At 43.3% G+C, this 20971-nt stretch overlaps 1 protein-coding gene across 1 annotated transcript in view; it reads right to left on the bottom strand.

Moving 5' to 3' along the window:
• The window catches only part of GRSF1 (G-rich RNA sequence binding factor 1), a 484726-nt gene that overhangs the window by 431796 nt on the left and 31959 nt on the right, over positions 1–20971 (bottom strand). The window contains exon 2 of the mRNA XM_086961766.1: positions 9064–9208. Coding sequence (XP_086817892.1) covers positions 9064–9208 — 145 coding nt within the window. The remainder of the gene's footprint in view (positions 1–9063; positions 9209–20971) is intronic.

Raw genomic sequence — 20971 nt, 5'->3', positions numbered from 1 at the left:
TGAGACTAGGATGCTTTTTTCCGGTCCAGGGAGGACCTGGCTTGGCAGTTCAGGTTGAACAGTTCCTATGGGGAACAGGGTCAAGACTGACTTACATATATGGCTGGGTTTAAACTGGAATGGCAAGGGGGTCAAAAAACGATTGCTTTAGGCCTAGATCTCTGTACTGGGTGAATGCTTGACACTGATCAGTATTCTGTCCATCAATTGTTCTTTTTACATATAAGAGAGTAAAGCCTGCTGCGTTTAAGATGAATCACCTGTTCACTCTTCACATGGCGTTTTAGACACCTTTAAGGTTGTCTAGATTTCAAATAAGATGGCAGTTGGTTACCTACAAGAAACACAGCCACCCAGATGCAAACGACCTCATCCTGTTCGTGGAATGCCTAAAGCTGAGAAATATTTGAAGAAATGTAGGCCAGGTAATAAAAGGTATGTCAAACCTGAATATGGAGGTAAAACCTGTTTTATTTTTCTTTAGAAAACCTAGAAAGGAGACCGGAGTAATACCTAAATGTATCCGCTACTTAGCATTTTATTTGATGATGCTTGCATGGTATCAGATGGATTGATTCTAGTAGCAAACGTGTAAAAACTAAGAAATGCAGAACTACAATGTCTGTGAGCTGTTTAGAGGTAGTACTTAAAACGTAAAAGATGAGTTTGGTTTCGGCTGATTATCTGGTTTGTGAAAAATTAGAATGGGTGCATTGATTTAAACACCTTTTCGCCCTGCCCACTCAGTTAACTTTGGAGCTTGAAAAATCTTATCCCCATTCCATTATTCGCTCCATTATTCAAAACTGAATCGGACATGGCTGAGTAATCTGTGTACAGGACCTGCACTATGGCATGAGATGCACTTAGCAATACGGCACAGTTATAGTACTGGGCATTAACTTAATAAAGGTGATGAGGACTTAAAAATAAAAATAAAAGACGGATGTAAAGCATTGGAAATTCTGTATAAGGGGTCTCTCAGAAGTTTAACTTTTCTCCTTAGCTTTCTTGCACTGCCACATACCTTGAGTAGACTGGCTACGTATAGTGGGGAGTCCAGTGGATTGCTTTGTAGGCTAGACAACCCAGTTCAGATTTAGTTTTGGCCTCAGCAGAAAGCCAGTGTAGCTACATTAGGATTTTAGAGATATAGATGAATTTCTTCGTAAAGGATAGAAGTCTGGCTATGGTATACATTTCAATTTTGAGAGGCAAAAGGGCAGACTTTACTTTAGTCCACACGAGTATCAGTTAGTGCGCGAGCTGCAGTTTTGGGGTGAGGTTGAAAAAGTGTGTGTTTTTCGGTACCTGGTGGTGAAATGAGCTTTTAAGCAATTTCGTTTACATGTGGCATCATACTTTGGAATGAGTCCAGCATGATTCCAAGGGACGAGACTAAAGGAAAGAGAAGTCAAGCCTGCAATGTTTAGATCAGTGGTCTTCCCACTTTTGAACGCTGCACAAACCTGGTGAGAAAAAAATCCACAAGATTAAACACACACATACTTAAACATTGCAGTTAAAATCTGTAATTCCTTTAAGAAATGCAATCAAATACAAGATTGCCAACATACTATTATGGTCAGCAAGGCCTTACAAAAGTGTAAAAGTATCTTCGTGTGATTCTTTATCAGAAATGTGGGGGCGAGAGGTTTGAGGATTAGTTTAATTCTCTTCCCCTTTGATACCTACGCGCAACCAGGATATGAATGACAAAAGATGTTGGTGATGCATCAAAACACAGTGCCTTGTTGCAGCAAATTGATTTTTTTAACTTAAAGCAAAGCACTGTTATCACTAAAATGCTTCTCTTGGCAGAAACTGGTGTGACCCCTGGGATCAATTAAGTCATCCCGGTTTGAAGCCCTCTCGTTTAGATGCTTCAGTAGGTCAGAAATGAAGGATTTTTGCGTTTATGAGGGAACAGGGCGAATTCCGATTTTAGGAGGAAATTCTTCTCCCACGTCTGAAACTACAGAAGATTAATCAAAGGGCTAGTTAGTATGTCAGTGTCATATTCGTTAAGTAATGTGTGTATCATCTGCGTATTGATGAACAGAGACACAGGTTCATTACCACATTTACAGCAAGATATCTCATGGACAAGTTAAAAAGTGTAGGAGCAAGAATGGAGCCTTGTGGGAATCCACAGATACTTGGTGCTGCATCAGAGATAGACACTACCTTCCATCTTTACAATCGGAGAGTGATTAGAGAGAAAGGATGCAACCCAATTGAGAACAGTGTCCTTCAATCCAAAGCAGCTTTCAAAGAGGAAGAGCATTCATCTGATCCATTGTGTCAAAGGCAGCTGTGAGCAGAACGAGGAGGCATGAGAGTCCACCATCCAGTCTTCATAAATATCATCAATTATTGTTATCAAAGAAATTTAAAAATTCATGACCTAAACTAAAATCACAACAGGAGGACTGCGGGTGGGTCTTCATTGTTGAGGAATGCTGTGAGCTGTAGGGAGACATTTTTCTATGGTCTTTCGAAGCCATTGGGAAATTGGAGATGGGACCGTAGTTTTCTTAAAGGTTCGGATAACAAATGGGTGTTTTGAGTAGGTGTTGATATGGTCACAATTCGGATATTTATAAAGGAAATTTTTTTGAGGGAAGCATTTGTGAGTTTGCACCGTGTTTCAGCATCAAAGACAAAGTTAGCCTTGATTGGGGAAGCTGATATAAGATAATCTGGGTAGGCGGTTGGTTTAAGGTTTTCGATGATCGTGAAGAGGTTGTGCCATGAGACTGGCCTGAAGAAATTCCAGGTATCTGCAATCTTTTCCATGATCTGGGTGGGAGAGCTCCTTTGCGTTGCAGGGGAATAAGGGGCTAGGATTTTGCTGCAGAAAAGATTAAGCAGATTTTTCACTTATTGGAAGAGTTGTCAGAGTAAGGTCTGGCTGGAGAGGAGATGTTGGCATAAATTAACTTAAAGAGTGCCGTAGGAAGATCAGAGAAAGGCTGAAGATGTGCATTGAAGATATTTCATTTGGCAGGCACGGTGAACTGTTTGTAACTCAGTCTTAGTGATAGGTTTTGTGTATAGAATTCAGGATGCAGTCACCACTCTTTCAAGCTTGTGGCTTTTACTTTTTTCGTTGTTTCGGTTGGCGGAATACCAAGGTCGAAAGGGGCTGGGTTGCAATTGTTTTAACTTCAGTGATACAACTGTTTTCACAGAGTGGGACGTGGCTTTGTAGTAGAGTCAAACATGAAGTTAATGTTGTCATTATGAGGAAGTGTGTCATTTGCAGTTAACAATAACTTATTTATTGAAGATCTTCTTTGTAGCTTCTCTGAAATCCCTTTACCTCTCTACGACAAACCCTATGTCCGTACAACATCTGGCATTCTTATGAGAGTAAAAAAGCAGTAACGTTGTTTAAGCTGACCCTGCACCCTGTTTGTAACTGCAGACAGAGCTGGTAGCTGGCCATTCCCCCAGGGCCTGCATCACACAATGACACATACTCCGAAATTATCACACACCACCATCTGACCAACCATGGTCTGACACTTAGTCTATTATACAAGCATGCATGGCCATCTATGCCATGAGATAGTGACACAAAAGCACATGGGCACTCATGTACCTCAACCACACATTGTCATGCACACGATTGTGCACCTATATTCATAGTACGACATCCGTGCACAATATAGCAAATGGGTTCTGCCCATTTAATCCCCCTGGATATTTCACTTTTTGACTGCTTGGTGCTGGACTTTTGCTGTGCAAATCACTAACTGCACATTCTGTGGAAATGGACTAAGTGGTACCTGCTAGTGCCCTCCTTTTAAGATAAGAAACGCTGCTGCTCAGCTAGAATAAAAGGCTCTTGGCTAGTTACACAAAAACATGTCTGCACGTGCGTGCATCCACGTGTAGGCGGACCATGTGAGACCAACATAAAGCTCAGCTTCGTTTCTGCAGTTAGCCTGTTACAGAAGTGACCCTTCAGGGAATGGTTCGGACCTGGTGTAGGCCTTTTAATGTGAGTGGGCATTCATAACGTATGGCTGTAGAATTTAAATGAAAAGAGTAGATGCTTTACTGAACTGTACATTTTGGGCGAAACCTGCACTATTGCACAGTTTAACCCTATGTAGGTCTAGATAAACCGCATGGTATCGAACCTAGGGAAAACATGTATCTTAACTGCAGTTCTAAAATCACTTTTGTAATGACTGTACTGCTTATGACACTCTGAAAATAGTCATATTTCCCTGACTCAGCTCAAAATCCGATCCTAGGCCTTTGCGCCCCCTCCTGCCACCTCCCCGACAAAATCAACTTAATTTCTATTCTGGTCAGCCGGAGGATTAAAGGCCACCAAATACAAAAGAGCCATTTGCCAGTGCTTGGCCCAATTTCTGGGAAAGGAAGGGGTGGGGAGGAAATCTGGCCTGTGCAAGCTCACACTCACAGAAAAAGGAGAAAGGCTAAACCTCTGGAGCCAAACACAGGAGGGGCTACCCTTTAAGGTTTTGATGGGTAGGTATCGGGCAGCTGTGTCAGTTAGGTGTGTGGCTGAAGCTCTCTGGGAAGGTACTATCAATAGACCACTTCATGCTGCCATAGTTAAATGTCCCAGAGTGATGTGCAGAAGGGTAAGATAGGGGGTGAAGAGATGATGTGGGACTTCAGGACTTGGCTGCTCTGCCTCTCTACAATGCCATTTTTAGTACCAAGTTACTTGAAGGTTGCAGACTTATTACTTGCGAAAGACTCAAATCTTAATAATACCCAACTTTCTTTCACACACTAATAGGTACAGTCACCCAAACACACCATCATTTTCCATGCTGGGACACAGATCTTAGATTGCAAGGAGAGGAGATGTACATTCTTACTGTCCCTGCAAAAATGGGAGAGGTGCCCTGTTAGTCGAAAAGGGACAGGATCACAAAGTGAATACACCAATAGAAAAAACTTCCTTTTCATAACACTCATTCACTGACACATAGCATTCATTTAATATATCTTATAGGTTAAACCTTTCTTGCCAATTAGCATGTATACAATTTCTGTAAAGACTGTGGTCAGTGTTTAGAGAAATTGTATACATGCTAATAGGCAAGAAAGGTTTAACCTATAAGATATATTGATTGAATGCTATGTGTCAGTGAATGTGTGTCAAGAAAAGGGAGGTTTTTAACTATTAGTGTATCCATTCTCACTGTCCAACATCAGGTCATAACAAATTAATTAATAATCCAGTCATAACAATAATATAATATTCCGCTTGCTGCTGCCCGGCATTCACCCAATACAGGTGTCAGTGGTTTGTAAATGCATGCCGAGGATACACAGAATGTCCGTAGGGTGCCTCTGTATTCTCCTTTACTGCCATTGGTGGGCTAGCCCAGACGAGAGGCGTACTACATGACAAATATGCTCCGCATATGGGCGGAGCACTGCCTCACCAAGATTAAATCATTCTTCGAGGACGGTCAACTGCGACCGTTCCACCAGCTGGTGGAAGACTATGATCTTCCCCCCCGGCCAATTTCTACTCCACAGACAAATCATAGAAAGCTACAGCTCGCTACATGATTTGACAGAGGGAGAACCAACAACACATCCGTTCCTTCACGCAATCATGCACATGGGATCCTGTCGACACCTAGTCACTTGGCTCTATAAAGCCATACGGGAGCTTCTCAATAAACCATTGGATGCGCTACGGGTATAGTGGGAGGAAGAGCTAAGGCGCCAGCTGCACGACAAGGAATGGGAGCAAGCGCTCGAATATTCCAAAAAGGTTACCCGAAACGCAAGCTTTAAGAACATACAGTTTTACATTTACACAGAGCGTATCAAACGCCATTGCGACTCCAGCGATTTTATCCACCCACTCAGTTTCTTTGCCCCAAATGTCAAATACTGGACACAGACTTTTACAATATGTTCTGGGCCTGCCCTACAATAGGTCCATATTGGCGCACCATCCACGAAACACTAGGGGTACTCACAGGCAGGGCCGTTTCTAGGTGTTTTGCCACCCTAGGCGAGAATTGAAAAATGCCGCCCCCTCCCTTTTACTACTATCACTTACCCCTGCCTCCATTGCGCATCATCACAGTTCCCATACTTTTTTAATGCACTTGGACCACTGCAGAGAAGTCATTCAGCACACCCACCAATTTACAGAAAGACACCACACAGAACTTCCAAGGTTGCATTCATGTTACTTTAACACTCGCAAAAGACATACAGTTTCAAACAATGGTTTGTCAAGTTCAGTGGCATTCCAATACCCGCAGGAAACAGCGCCAAGCCACGGAATGTGATGTAACACAATAAAATGGTTGAGGCAAAAAAACATAACACACATCGTTACATCCCCACTTGATATTTGCAGGACAAGCATCTTCCAACCCTGAGCTTTCATTTGAATACCTTAATATTATTTCATTCTTCAATATAGAGTACTGTATCTTTACATCGAACCAACTGCACTAGCAATCCTGCCTGACTGGTAAGTGCCCCCGATCCTGTGTGCCACTCTCAGTCAACCTGGCGAAATATGCTTGGACTTTTGAACACACGTCCACTTGGGGCATGATTACGAATTGCCCGGTATTTCCCATACCCTCTAAATACCATAATAAAATAAAACCGAGGACTGGCGTCCTACCAACATGGCGTTAGGTGACAGTCCTAGAAAGTCGTAAAAGTGGCGGATGATACCACTGAACTCAAGGGAGAGGAATCATTATTTTTGGAGAGGGAGGAAGGAGTGTAGGTCAAGTGCCTCCTCCTGTCTATGGAGACCATTTAGAAATGTTGTAAATTGAAACAAGTCCAATCAGGCCTTGCCTCTGGCACCGAGTGACATGTCACTGGTTGTGGAGCTGTAGGAGGGAAAGGGTTCTCCCACCTTTCTGAAAGAGCTCTGCTACCTGCCTGAAGCGCGAGCAGCGTCCGTTGCACGATTGAGTCGGCATTTTTTCAAAACTTCCGGATTCCTGATTCATGGCCGGTCCCTGGCGCTTCGTCCCAATCCCGGGAACTACAGTCACCTTATTAACCCCTCGCTGCAACTTAGTTACGACCTTGGTAATTACCGCAGGACACTACCTGCATGATAGGACCCAACCGATCGATGGCTTGAGACCACGCCCTTCTACATCGCATATTAAGGTTGCCTGCCCCTCTTTTCTGTCCTGATGAAGACCCCACAGCAAGGGCTCAACTAACCCCTGCACTATTTAGAGGGTCGAAACGTCGACAACCGCCCATTGGTCTATCAACTTCACGCCACCAATTGTTTCATTTACTGTTTTATGTGAAGTATGATCCCCTAAGTTAATTGTCATGAACCACTGGTCTACTATACTGTATATGATTCACGAATACAGCGTCCTTGATTCATTGATTTTACTGTCACTTATTTTTCTTCACTACCTTACCCTCACCTGATCACCTACCACCACCTATCCCTATCCTTCCTTGGGGCACTGTACAACCAATTGTACTTACTGATCTGTTCTTGTGTATATTCAATATACCCAGTCTCATTGTGATTAAAACAATGTGGACTCATCCAATGTGTTGTTAATTATTTGTTTTAATCCTTTTACATTAACTTACACTCACACTGGGACCCCTCCCTCTGAGTACCTGCCTGTATTCAGCCCATTCCCCGTGACCGGGGAAATGTATTCCTGTATCCTGGCCGCTCGTGCCTGACGAGAGCTAAGGGATTATTTCACACAGAACTCTAGGTAATCTACTTATAGTCTTCGAAATAGTCAGTTTCAAGATCATGAACCCCAAAACTCAACAGGAGGAGATGGAAAATGATGGCCTACAAGCTGCAGCGGCGCCTCATTAACCTCGTCATCCTTCCAGGCCTGCATCCTTCACGGAGAGCTGCGCCCCGGAGCCGGACTGGCACCTCCACTGACAAGAAGAGATTTGGAGGGTTGGGGGGAGTAGTCCCGGGTGGGAGTTCGAGGCACTCTTACCTCACTCAGAGGTCCGACACCGATCGGAAGTCGCATATGGCGTGCATGGCCCCAGCCCTTGGCACCAAATGTGGCGTGAACATGAAGTCACTACCCAATACCTTTCGAGCCATTCAAGGGGAATTTCCCAAACTCATGGTTTTTGCCGCCCTCCCCCTTTTGCCGCCCTACGCGGCCGCCTAGTCCTGACTAATGGTAGAAACGGCCCTGCTCACAGGTCTTCCTAACATGGACACATGGGTGGCCTGCGCACTTGGAATCTTCCAGAGATGGAAACAGCACAAAGTACCAATTCGCTAGCAAAACTATTAGCAAAAAGAGGCACAGCTACGTACTGGCAAGCTCCTGGGCACCCCCCGATAGCAGCCTGGGTGGGAGCAGTGAACAAATGGGCAGCAGCGGAGGAAGAAACGCTCTGGAAGGAGGAGGTAAGGGGGATATGTAAGCGCCCCATATTAATGGAGTGGACCCTACTGCTACACCAATTCAAACAGCAAACAACACCAGGCAATTCCAACACCCCGCCACAAACTCCGATAAACTTGCAACCAAAGACCCAGATCGGCAACACACACAGTAGTTCCCACACAACTGCAAGTACGTAACTGGGCACGACAACGCAACCACCCGCATACTAGGTCAACAAGATAGATGGTAGTGGCTGGGCAGGTCCGGACCCATTGACATAACTCATAAGCATAAGAAGGACACACAGGAGCCTCAAAGCCCTGTCTGACTCATATACCCCGCAATATAAGAACACTACCCCAGTTGGACTCCCCAGTTAGTAATTCAATACCATAACCAGTAGTCAACACAGTGGCAACAAAAGGGAAGGAGATATATCCTCATGTGAAAAGATATGCAAAGTTGGGTGATATCGTTTATGGCAGCAATTATACTATGTATTAGATAACTATCAACCTAGAGATGTGACCATGGTTCCGCAGATCGGAAGCACACGAAACAATGTCATTTACATGTACATTCGTGCAATGTGTTTCTCTTAAGAAAATGTTAATAAAAATACTTGGCAACAAAAAAACTATAATATTTATTTAAATCATTACCGTACCATAGAAAAAGCCGATCAAATCATCCACGGTGCAGGTCCATGGCAAACCCCGTACTTTCACAACAGCCATTGTTGAAGGAGAAGGACTCTTTTCGTACTGTGGAAGTGGAGGGTATTTTTCCTCTTTACAACCAACATGGGTCCACTAAGGAAAGAAAAAAAAGAACAAGAAACCGCAATAAGTACGAGACGAGGATAACTCAGTTGACATTACTTTTCAAACTTAATTAATGAAGCAGCACATTAAATTAGCTACAGTCTGTCAATGCCCTAAAATTATTAGCACAGAAAAGGAAATAGTGACAATGGAAGCATGTATTAATGACAACACCTATGCAAGTAACAGTGCTTGTGCTCATTTGTGGTACTTGACCACATGTTTTCTCTCCACATTATATCGCACTTTTTTAGGTGTAGTACTTTTAGTGAACACATACTTGTGACAATTTTGAGAGTTTACATACTCTATCTCAGGGTCTACACTACATATCTACACTGGTAATCGCTTTGTTAAAGACAGGAAAGAAATTAAGGACAGGACACACTCAATCTGTACTATCAACAAGCATGTGGAATTCCTATCGCCCTATACCTAGAACATGCGTCATTGTCAAGGACAAGCCATCATATTTATTGAATCTACAGGGCAAGTCGACCCAACACTCTGCAGCAAAAGTCTTGGCTGCCAGTATACATTGATCTCTCATTTGAAAACAGACACCCGCAGTGAAGCCACGCTACTGCCTGAACAGGGGATACTACAATCTAAATGACCTGAAATACCCCAGCACGTAACCAAGACAAGGCAGCACACCGCGCCTCCACAAACAATCTTGATATCGAGTTATCCCCTTATATTGAGCGATTTACTCAGGCTAATGCTATAAACCAGCTCAGAAGTGTAGCACGACGCATGTTATTTACAGCGGTCGTCCAGTCGCATAAAAGTGTCCACTGATTGACGGACTTGGACCAATTCCTTAATCTTCTACTGGATAGGAATTGTATTAGTAACCTGCAGATGGTAACAACTTGACAACCTGACAACCACAGCCACTACAATTTATAGGAAAGTTTCACGTACAGGAAACCTACAGGAGATCAATGAGGATCCAACTGTATGACAGACAACGAAAATAACAGTCTTGACAAAGGTGGCACCCAATTACACGTACAACCACCGAAACGCGTCGACGCAAGTTCATGTACAATTCATGCTTTTCCTCCCCGATGTATATAAGATTGTGAGGTTATAACACCAGGGTTGTTTGAAACTTTTACTGTGAATGTACGCTTTGTAATTTTCAAGTCCCATGTTTTACAATTTAGTTTTGTCTGTCTTATACTTTTGTGCAGGTCACAAAATTATAAATTTGTTTTTAATTGTTCTTTAACATCATTTAGAAGTGTACCGTATGCTATTTTAATGTTTCAATAAACTGTTATGTACTCTTAATTTTGCTTATATTTTTAACTTGTGTGATATAAATTTTACTGTGTCATAGCTAATTCTCAGCTTTTCCTGTACACAACCCAAGGGAATTTATTTGTTTTGACTGCCAGTATACATTGCCCAAGTATGGGTTTGGGAAAAAGAGGATTGGCTGCAGCGAATCCAAGATATGCAGCCATATGTATAAAATGTTAAAAATTGTATATTTGGTTCATCAATCCAAAGCCTTCACAGTTGGTTAGCGCTCTAAAGAACAAGCATTGGCATTGCCAATAGGTCTCGCCTTTGGGACCTTATAAGTGTTTAGCTTTGCAGGATATTATCCTGGGTAGTGTGTCACCAGGAATTTTTGAGCTATACAACAAATAAACACAATGATGGACACATGCATAAAAGTGTGCTTAATTTCATTAATCAGATGGACATAATTTTATCTCCATATTAATAATCCTCACCCTCGGTTAATGTTTCCATCTACTGCCAGGGTGTTTATAACCCAATCACAGTTGACAAATATCGAAAGCTTTCACCACCAACAAATGGAAATACAACCAGCAGAAATCTTTTGGCATGACCAGGTAAAAGCACAGCCTTAAAAATGAAGGCCTCGAGAACAGTGTGTGTATGTAGTGCACTCTGGAATCCTCAGAGACTGAGGTCCGTCTAAGTTGGCTGATGGATGGGCCCTCAGGCCCGATTATCTGCTGTCTCGCCTCCAACTTCATAATACCTTTTTATGACCGATCGGAGAAACAAGCTAGCGCCAACAGTTTGGCACAGCTGAATCACGCCAGGACTGTGGGCGTGCGCCCACAACTGCAGCCAGACATGCTAAAACGGTTTTAAAATGCGTGCGCGCGCATCCTCAGGGAAGCCTCTTGAGTGAAGAAGTGAGTTGGGGACGAGGAGCAGTGTTCAAAGGACGCCTGCAGGCTTTGAAGTCTCCTTTCAGCTTCTGCCAGGTATGCAGCTTTCGCGGTTTGGATGCTAACCGGGCCATAGGAGCCAGGACTGCGCATTCCTCCGCCCTGCTCTGAATGAGGGAATGATTTGGAGGGAGATTGGTGAGATAAGTATTAGCAATTACAATAGGAGCACACTGCAGCCCTCCTCACCTTCTCCTGCCCCAGAACCACCCGCGTGGTATCATACCTCATGGATAGGGTTGCCACCTCTCAAGATACAAACGGAATGCAGAGAACGGAAGGGGGGTAGGAGCATTGTGAATATGGACAGCAGGTGGCGGGCGGGAGCAGAGCAATTAAAAAAACATTAAATAAGCGCGGCTGCGAAAATGAAAGCGACCGCGCTGTTTAATTAGTAACATGAGCCACGATAAGGGAGGAATGCAGCTGGCACAATGCACGCCGCTGCTCGCTCCCGAGACCCAAAGGCCATGGGAGGGAACCTTTAGAGAAAAGGTGGGACATGCACCCGCGTTTGGCCATTTGCGTGCTTTCATTATTGAAAGCCACACGCAAAGGCCAATAGAATGTGTGGGAGTTACCAAAACTCACACGGAGAAGTTTAGGGGAACTTTGGAGGCACATGCCTGCTGCGCTAGGTTCGAGCTAAAAAGAGCAAGCGGTAAGCCTGCTTTACATTACTAACAGTGGTTTCAATATAAAATAGAAGTTTGCAACATTTAACAGTTTGTGGTTAGTCACAATGCTCCCAGAGCATTCCTTTATTACATACAAATACATCCAGATGAATGATTGTCGATTGCTTGCTTTTAAGATAACATTTACCTAAAAATACTTTCAATTTAGGAAAAAAAAGGATGAAGTTCTCATTTATGCTTAACAGATGTGCAATTTACTCTCAAAATAAAAAGTATCCAAAAAAACTAACAGATTTAAAAAAAGAACATATAAAGGTTTAAGTTTTGCTCAACTTGTGAAATGTTGCCATCAGCTTTAAATCCCATTCCTGAAGGTATAATTTAATAAAATGTGTTGGATATATGCCAATACCAAAACAAGACAGTAAGAGCGGAAAAGCAGTGTAAAGCAATTTAGGGCAACAAGTAAAATTAATTAGGGCTCCAGTCTTAAAGAAAGAGACCAAGGTGCACCCACAAATCTTTGCAGTTACGACTTCCTAAAATTCACAAATGTTTACATAAGTATGCCCAGAAACCTGAAACATTTGCAGGTTTCCAGGCTTACTCGTAGCAAACATTTGTGAAATTTATTTCGGCATTAGTAAATATAGAACGGTATATATTTGCTTTTGTGAAGATGTATTTAAGCAAGAGCAAATTATCTTGTTAAATTGTTTTTATGATCATATTAATCTTTTCAATAAACCTTTTCTTGAACTTAAAAATGTGCTTCTTTTTTCCCCACTTTCCAGCGTTAAGCTGCCTTCCCTACAAAGGTTTTAATCCTGCCTTCGCCAAGAGTAAAATTTCAAACTTTTCCAGAGAGAGATAGGGTTGCAGAGAAGTTGGTAAATCCCCCTGAAACATTTAAGTCTGCAGGTGCCCAAAACCAACCGGGCATTTCAGTCTTGAAACAACCACTTCTTGTATGTTTTCAGCACTTGCGCACATTTCACATGAAATCTTCATGCTAGTAAATTTTTAAGGATTGCAAAACAAACTTTTACGCAAGTAAGACAAACTTACACACGTAAATAGCTTTAGAGATGGCTGCTGCCAGCTATGTCTGGAGCTTTGGGATTTAACAGTTGTTGGCAAACGCCGGGAATAAAAAAAAAAAGTGGTGAAGCACTACAGAAAGAAACCTCTGGGGAAAAAATAGAGTTAACCTCCAAAGAAAATAATCTATCCTGAGATTGACAAGCTTTGTAAAGTCCACAAAAGCTACAATCCCCAAGAACTCGCTGTACAGTAACAAGCATTGGCAAAGCCAATAGGCCTCGCCTATGCAAGAGCTATTGGCGTTTGCAATGTTTTAGTAATGTTGTGCTCTAGAATGGCTACTGTTCGATATGCCTAAAGGTTAGTGGGGTAAAGACAAGTGGTTTCGAGTGTAGTAAAGTGGAGTACAGTGTAGTGTCGGTCAGTGGCGTACAGTAAAGTTGAGTGGCATGGAGAGGAGTGGAGTGTCATGGAATAGCATACAGTGTTGTGGAGTGGAGTACCGTGTCACAGAATAGAGTGGAGTAAAGTGGCATGAGTGGCATAGAGGGAGTTGCACAGTGTGTCGTAGAGTGGAGCAGTGTTGTAGAATGGCAGAGTGCAGGAGAGTATCAGTGGAGCACAGTTTATTGGAGCAGAGCCTCATTGAGTCGACTATCATGGAGTGTCGTAAAGTGCAGTAGAGTGGCCTAGAGTGAAGTGACGTACAGTACAGTGGTGCAGAATAAACTGGTGTAGAGTTCAGTGACGTAGCAGAGAGTAGAACGGTGCAGAGTAGATTGCAATGGAGTGGCGTAGAGTGGAGTGGCTCAGAGTGGAGTGGTGCAGCAGAGAGTGACGTAGAGTACAGTCATGCAGAATAGAGGGTCAGAGTGCAGGGTCATAGAGTGGTGCAGAGTACTGTGGTGCAGAGTACAGTGGTGCAGAATAAACAAAGTGACGTAGAGTGCAATGGTACAGTGACATAGTACGCCGTGGCATAGAACAGAATGTTGTTGAATGTAGTAGCGTAAAGTGCAGTGGTGCAAAGTAGCTGGCGTCGTAGGTGCAGTGGCTTAGGGTGCATTGGTTTTGAGTAAAGAGATGTAGAGTGCATTGGTAGAGCGAAGTGGTTAAAAGTACATTGGCATGGTATGACTGCAAAGGTGTATAGTGCAGTGGCACAGAGCAGCTTGGTTCAGAGTAGAGTGAAGTGGTGCAGGGTAGAGCGCAGTGGCGTAGATTGGTGTAGAAATGAGTGGCAAAGCGGTGATTGGAGTGGCACAGTAGCATATTATACAGTGGCAAAAAGTGCAATGGCATAGAGTAGATTTTTTTCAGAGTAGAGTGGCGCGACGCAGAGTGGCGTAGAGTGGCATGGCATAGAGTAGACTGGAGTGGCCTAGACTGGAGTGGTGCATAGTAGAGTGCTGGCATAGAGCAGAGTGGTGAAGAGTAGTACTCAGGGGTAGAGTGAAGTAGTGTCAGAGTGCAGTGGTGCACAATAGATTAGAGTGGTATACAGTGCATTGGCGTAGAGTGCAGTAGAGTGGCCTAGCATGATGCAGACTAGAGTGCTGTAGAATGGCACAGAGTAGAGTGGCACAGAGTAGAATACATTGGTTTAGAGTGCCCATAAAATTTCATGGATGATGGAGGTTGGGGTAACATATAAAGCAATGGGGTTATTACCTCTTTGGCAAGACCCTGAGGCCAATGTATTCCCACCAAGGAATCGATTCAGGGAACTCTATTGGAGTCTGGTTGCCCAGAAAAGATTTGGCCGCTGTAGTGGCCCTTCCCTGACTGCTGCTTTTTTAGACATCAAACATATAGCAGCCTTAGAGGGCTACTGGGACTACATAACTGTTCCTGAGGATAGGAAAAGATACCACCAGTTTAGGGTTGGCACGCTACCTATTAACACTTACACTGCCAAGTGGTGCAGTGGTTCCGGTGCCACATGTCCCTTTTGTCTCTCTGAAAGGGAAAGTATTGGCCACATACTATTTGTATGCCCCGAATATAAAGTACCTAGAAGGTCATGGTTGAGACCTATTTGCCTTCAGCCAGGTATACAAACAGGTTGTGAGGCACTGAGGATTCTACGAACAAACAACTCACTGCCTGTGGCTATTGCTGTTGCAAAATTCCTCCATTGGTTGTGGATTATACGAGTCCGAGGTCTCTGTATATAATGTGTATTGTGAGTTTTTTACATAGTCGAAATTACTACTGTGCTTTTAAATTATCTGTATTTTAATAGTTGGAAAATTGGATTTTATCAAACTGGTTAAAAAATCCATAATTATTTTATTAATTAAATTATTTATATTTTTAATGATGGAGACTGGCTTTATGTATGTTCTACTGCTCTTTGGATGTCATTTGCTGCTGGATATTGTTTTAAAATAGTCATAAATGTAAATTGTCATGTAAATGTGTCTTTTAAGATTTTTATCGAAATAAAGACTTTTGAATTGAGTGCAGTGGTGTAGAGTAAAGTGACAAGTGCAATAGTGTAGAGTGGTGTAGAATCAAAGGCGTAGAGTACAGTGGCGTTTAGTGCAGTGGAGCAGAGTAGACTGGCAGAGTGCAGCTGTGTAGAATAGAGTGGCGTAGGGCTGAGTGGCATACAGTGGATTGGCGCAGAGTGGGATAGAGTGGCGTAGACTAGGGTGGCTTAGTGTAGATTGTTTCAGAGTAGAGTGAAGTGACGTAGAGTGCAGTGGTGCAGAGAAGATTAGAGTGGCTTAGAGTGGTTTGGCATAGAGTACAGTTCCGTAGAGTGGAGCCAGGCAGCGTAGAGGTGAGGTCAGTAGCAGAGAGAGCAGTGTTGCAGAGTAGAGTGAAACTTAGGGAAGTGGCATGAGTGGAGTGGTGCGGAGTGCATGGACAGAGTAGAGTGGTGCAGTGGCATAGAGCGCAGTGGCAGAGTGGTGCAGAGTAGAATGTTGCAGAGAGCAGTGAAGTAGAGTACAGTGGTGCAGAATAGAATAGAGTGGTGTAGAGTGGAGTAGAGCGCAATGGTTTAGAGATGTAGCATGCAGTGGCATAGAGTCAAATGTTGTAGAGCATAGCGGCGTAAAGAGAAGTTGTGTGAAGAAGCTGGCATAGGTACAGAGGCATTGGGTGCATTGGCTTTGAGTAAAGTTGTGTAGCATGAATTGGCGTGGACTGCAGTGGTTTAGAGTAGAATGGGGTAGCATAGAGTGCAGTGGCGTAGAGTGGAACAGCGTAGAGTGCAGTGGCTTAGACTGCAGTGTCACAGATTAGATTGTTTCAGAGTAAAGTGGAGTGGAGTGGAATGGTGCAAGGCTGAATATAGTGGAGCACGGGAGAGCGCAGTGAAATACAGTGGCGCAGCGTTAATTGCAGTGGCATGGAGTGGGGCGGAGAAGAGTGGGATAAAGTGCAGCGGGATAGAGTGCAGTGGCATAGAGTAGATTGTTTCATAGTGCAGTGGCGTGGTATAGAGTAGGGGCATAGAGTGCATTATTAGAGTGGTGTGGAGTGATGCAGAGTAAAGTATACAGGCATAGAGTGAAGTGGCGTAGAGTGCAGTGGTGCAGAGTAGATTAGAGTGGCATAGAGCGCAGTGGTGTAAAGTGCAGTGCCAGGGCACTGATGCACAGCAAACTAGAGTGGCATAGAGTGCAGTAGAGTGGTGTACAGAGCAGTGGGGCAGAGGAGACTGGGCAGAGTTCGGTAGCAGAGTGTGCAGTGGTGCAGAGTAGAGTGTCAGAGTGCAGAATGTATTGGTTTTGAGGAAAGTGGCGCAGAGGGCAGTGGCGCAGGGTGGAATAGAGTGGCGTAGACTACAGTGGCATATAATAGATTGTTTCAGAGTAGAGTGAAGTGGTGTAGAGTGCAGCGGTATAGAGTAGAAGGTCGTAGAGTGCAGTGGTGCAGAGCAGATTAGAGTGGATTGGTGAAGAGTGAAAAGGCGTAATAAAGAGCGATGCAGAGTTCAGTGGCGTAGAGTGGCATACAGAAGAGCAGTGTTGCAGAGTAGCGTACAGAATTTTTTCAACTTGACAAACAAATGCTTTTCTTGTGAGCCCGTTCAACAAAGGGAAATGCGGTGAGAACCCACAGAAAGGAAAGAAAAGGAAAACTTTACTTTGGCTCTCCTGGGCTCAGCAGGGGAGCAGATACTATAACATTTACTGCACTACAGAAACTCGCCCCATAATGCTTTGCAGGTCCTTTATTCAAAACACATTTTTTTCCATAACTCAGCCTGTGGTGGTCCTAGTACGAGGGGCCCACTACAAACTCATTCCATTCCACACTGCATGTTTTTTCTTTCCAGGTCCTCATCTGGGTCCTCACCTTAAGTGGGGGGTCCAAAATAATCGCCGTTCCCACTATGAGATGAATTTTAAACCAACTCTCCCATAGTTAGAGCTAGTGCTCTACAGCTGGGAGGATGTGTTTGAGGTAACTTTTTTGAAGTTTTACAAGGCCTAGGGGGAAGGGTAATGCATTATTAGTGAGATGTTTTCTAGGGGGTGATTGTATGGTTATGGAATATTGCTTTTTATTATGCTGGGGAAATAATAAAATTAATGTGTTCAGTTGCTGCAACTATAGCATATTCACCTACATTGCCATTTACAAAGCCAATAGGTGTACACCTCAGATGCTAGACAAATTGCATTTCCACTGCTTTTTTTTTTTAATATAAGACTACCAATGTGCAATATCAATTACGTCACTAGTAGCTGGGTACCTTGCTTCACCTGTGTTTATATAGTGGGGCATCACATGTGGCTAGTGCATATTTCAGGTTTTATTTTTTGGTGCTCTTGTAGCTGTGCTTAAACCTGGAGTTAGGCGAGGAGGAGTGAGATCTACATCTAAAAATCCTGAAACCTATCATCTTTGTGGGTGACTGATTCTTCTCGTATGATGGATACAGTCTTACAATACTTTATGATGGCGGTGCAAACTGTTTGGTAACTTTCACCCCTTTCCTGGCCTTTCAGAATACCTGGTAATACTGGATACTTCATATCTTTGCTGGCAGAGAGTTTCGGATTTTCTCCACTTGAACAGAGAAAGATATCCCTTAATGTTAGTGCTATTGAAAAACGGTTGGTAGATTTGCTAGTTTAGAGAGCAGGGTCCGATTCGGATTGTATTTCTGAGGTTTCACATAACGTGGGATACAGCTTCCCGGATGGTTTGGTGGGCCATGCACTGTGTCTTTATTGAAGGAGAAACATTTGGCTGTGGACAGCCAGTGGAGTGCTTCAAGGTGTAACTGCCTGGATACTGCATTTGTATATTAGTACTCTTAGTCTTAGTAAGACTGAGGCTTCCTGGTAAGTCTCTCTACATAATTCTGAGTCTCCTACACTGCAGCAATGTTGGCCTGGACCTTCTGTTGAAAAATTAAGTATGAGAAAATATATCAGATGGTTTGCTTGGTGAGGACGGCACTTCTGGTAACTTGGTTCGCCTTGAGGGATGGCCTACAGGTCCCAGTTCAGTTTCCTTTCCGAGCTTCTCGACTTGCCTCAAGCACTATTATACTCTATGCAGTTAACCAACGTGCTCTGTTTGATCACTTGACCATCTTAAAGAAGTTAAATTAAGCAGTCAATGTGGCAGCAGGATCGTAAGTCAGTTTGACCTTACTGTGTGTGACTGCAGCGTTAATGTGCCTTCAGAGCTGTACCTTATCAACACACTTGGTTTTATGTGCATGTAGGCAATGTGGGGCACTTACAAATAAGACTCTGCACTACAGACAAAAATAACATAAGGCTTTTGGACAATCTTATTCTATGGGACTGAGATTGCAAGTGCTTTGCAGTCTCCGGATTCTTTGGCCATCACAGTTCTTTTGTGATTTCAGTAGTTGATAATGGTTCTAGGCAGAATGCTACCTTTATATCAAATATTCTGCAGTCTGTCTGCCCTTTGTCCTAATTTCTCAGCAGCTATACATGCAAGGAGAGACAACACAGACGTAAATTCTTGTGGCTGGAAACCTACATCATTTCAGCACTTAAAGTGAACTAAGATGCCCAGCCAGCCCACAAAAGATTCTTGATTTATGGCACTAAAGAACTGGATTGAGAGTTAACGTTCCAATGTCTAGTTTCCATTACAACTCCATTTTGTCCCCAAGTCGTAAGTAGTAAGTAGTAAGTAGTAGAAAAGCTTTATTTCGATTTTTGTAAATTAAAAAATCATAAAAGCTACAACAAGGAGAAAATCAATACATAATGTACACAGAAATAACATTGCATTTACGACAAATTACATATATACAAATATTAAAAACATATTAAACTTTTCCTTTTTCTAGAAACACTTTTTAAAAAGCCAACCACGGTGGACACACACAGTTCATTATTAAGTGATTGAAGATACAATAGGGCTGGGCGGCACTGGTACCAAATTCCGTGACTCTTCAAGAGTGGTTTAATCCATCGAACTCTCTCATTGTGATAAAATTTACAGAAGAGAATCACATGGAGGGTTGATTGTTCTGCCCTCCCATCGCATGGACATTTGGTGAGCACTTTAGACCAGTCATTAGTTTGTGGAAATGAAACTAGGCGAAAAAAGATGTTAAATCTAAGCCTGGTAAGTAGGAACCTGTCAAAGCCCTTAGTACACCAGATCAGATAGGGTTCCATATTAGCCGAGGTAAGCAGTAGTTGGTGCAGCACAACCGTTTCCTTATTCAGCTCTGAACCTAGTCGCAAGGATTCTAAGTGGTGCCAGCAACAGTTTTTTTAGATCTTTCCTCGAGATCCTGGATAGCTCCTCGGGTGAAGTATAAAACTCAGGCTTCCCTAGATCTTAGCAGAACTTTTGTATGTATGACAACCACGCTATGTTATTGGATTTATCGAGAGCCATGACATCGTGGATAATCTCTCTATTGAGTTCCAGGTCCACTACCGTCCAAACCCTGTGCCAAAGTAACAAAGGTTGCATCGCAATCAAATCACTGATGTGTCGAACCCCCAGCTCGGCATGACAATTGAACACAGATAAACTAGATGGAATGGCTAAAATAAATCTTAAAAAAAGCGTTTTCTACAACTTGTAGTTCCCTGGTATCTTGGATACCCCAAACGCCACCCCGTAAGTGGCTGCACTCACGCATTTGGCCAAGTAAATTTTAAGTAAAATTTCGGGGGGTCTTTTGCCCATTTTGCGAGAGAAGACCATAAGAGCTGCTGTTGCTTTTTTAAACAACAGAGTCCTACTCCTTATTGCTGGGCCCCAGTGTCCCCCGCCCTCAAGAACTTCTCCTAAATAAGAGAAGGATTTAGTATTTTGCACTTTTTCCTTGCGTGCAAACAGTTTGCAAGTTTTGGACTTGCCCCTGGCGCACGTCATTGCAAAGGTTTTTTTAAAGTTTAATGACAATCCCCTAGATTCCATGAAGTTCATATAAGTGTCCAAGGCTGACTGCAGACCTCTCTCTGTCCTCGCCATAATAACGGCGTCGTCAGCATATAATAAAGACACCACTTGTTTGGAGTTAATTCTAGGCGAGTCAATAACTTTGGACGCCAGTACCTCCTCTAGATCGTTTGTATATAAGTTAAAAAGGAGAGGCGCGAGTACACACCCTTGCCTTACGCCGCACTTCACGTGGAACGGCTTGGTGCATTCTCCGCTAGTTCCATATCTCACCCTTGCCCTTGCCCCAGCATAAAGTTGTCTAAGGAAAGAGATAATTGCCTCTTCTACTTTGAGATCCTCCAGCACCTTCCACAGTCGATCATGCTTCACGCAGTCGAATGCGGCACTCAAGTCGACAAATGCCGCGTAGAGTTTGCCTGCCTTGGCCTGGACCTATTTCCCTCTGAGAAGTGGGAAATTCAGGACCTGTT

The sequence above is a fragment of the Lissotriton vulgaris genome, chromosome 3_1 (assembly GCF_964263255.1).
Source record: "Lissotriton vulgaris chromosome 3_1, aLisVul1.2, whole genome shotgun sequence".
In the NCBI taxonomy this organism is placed as follows: domain Eukaryota; kingdom Metazoa; phylum Chordata; class Amphibia; order Caudata; family Salamandridae; genus Lissotriton; species Lissotriton vulgaris.
The sequence above is the reverse complement of the archived record's forward strand: the minus strand, read 5'-3'. Positions and strand labels throughout refer to the sequence as shown.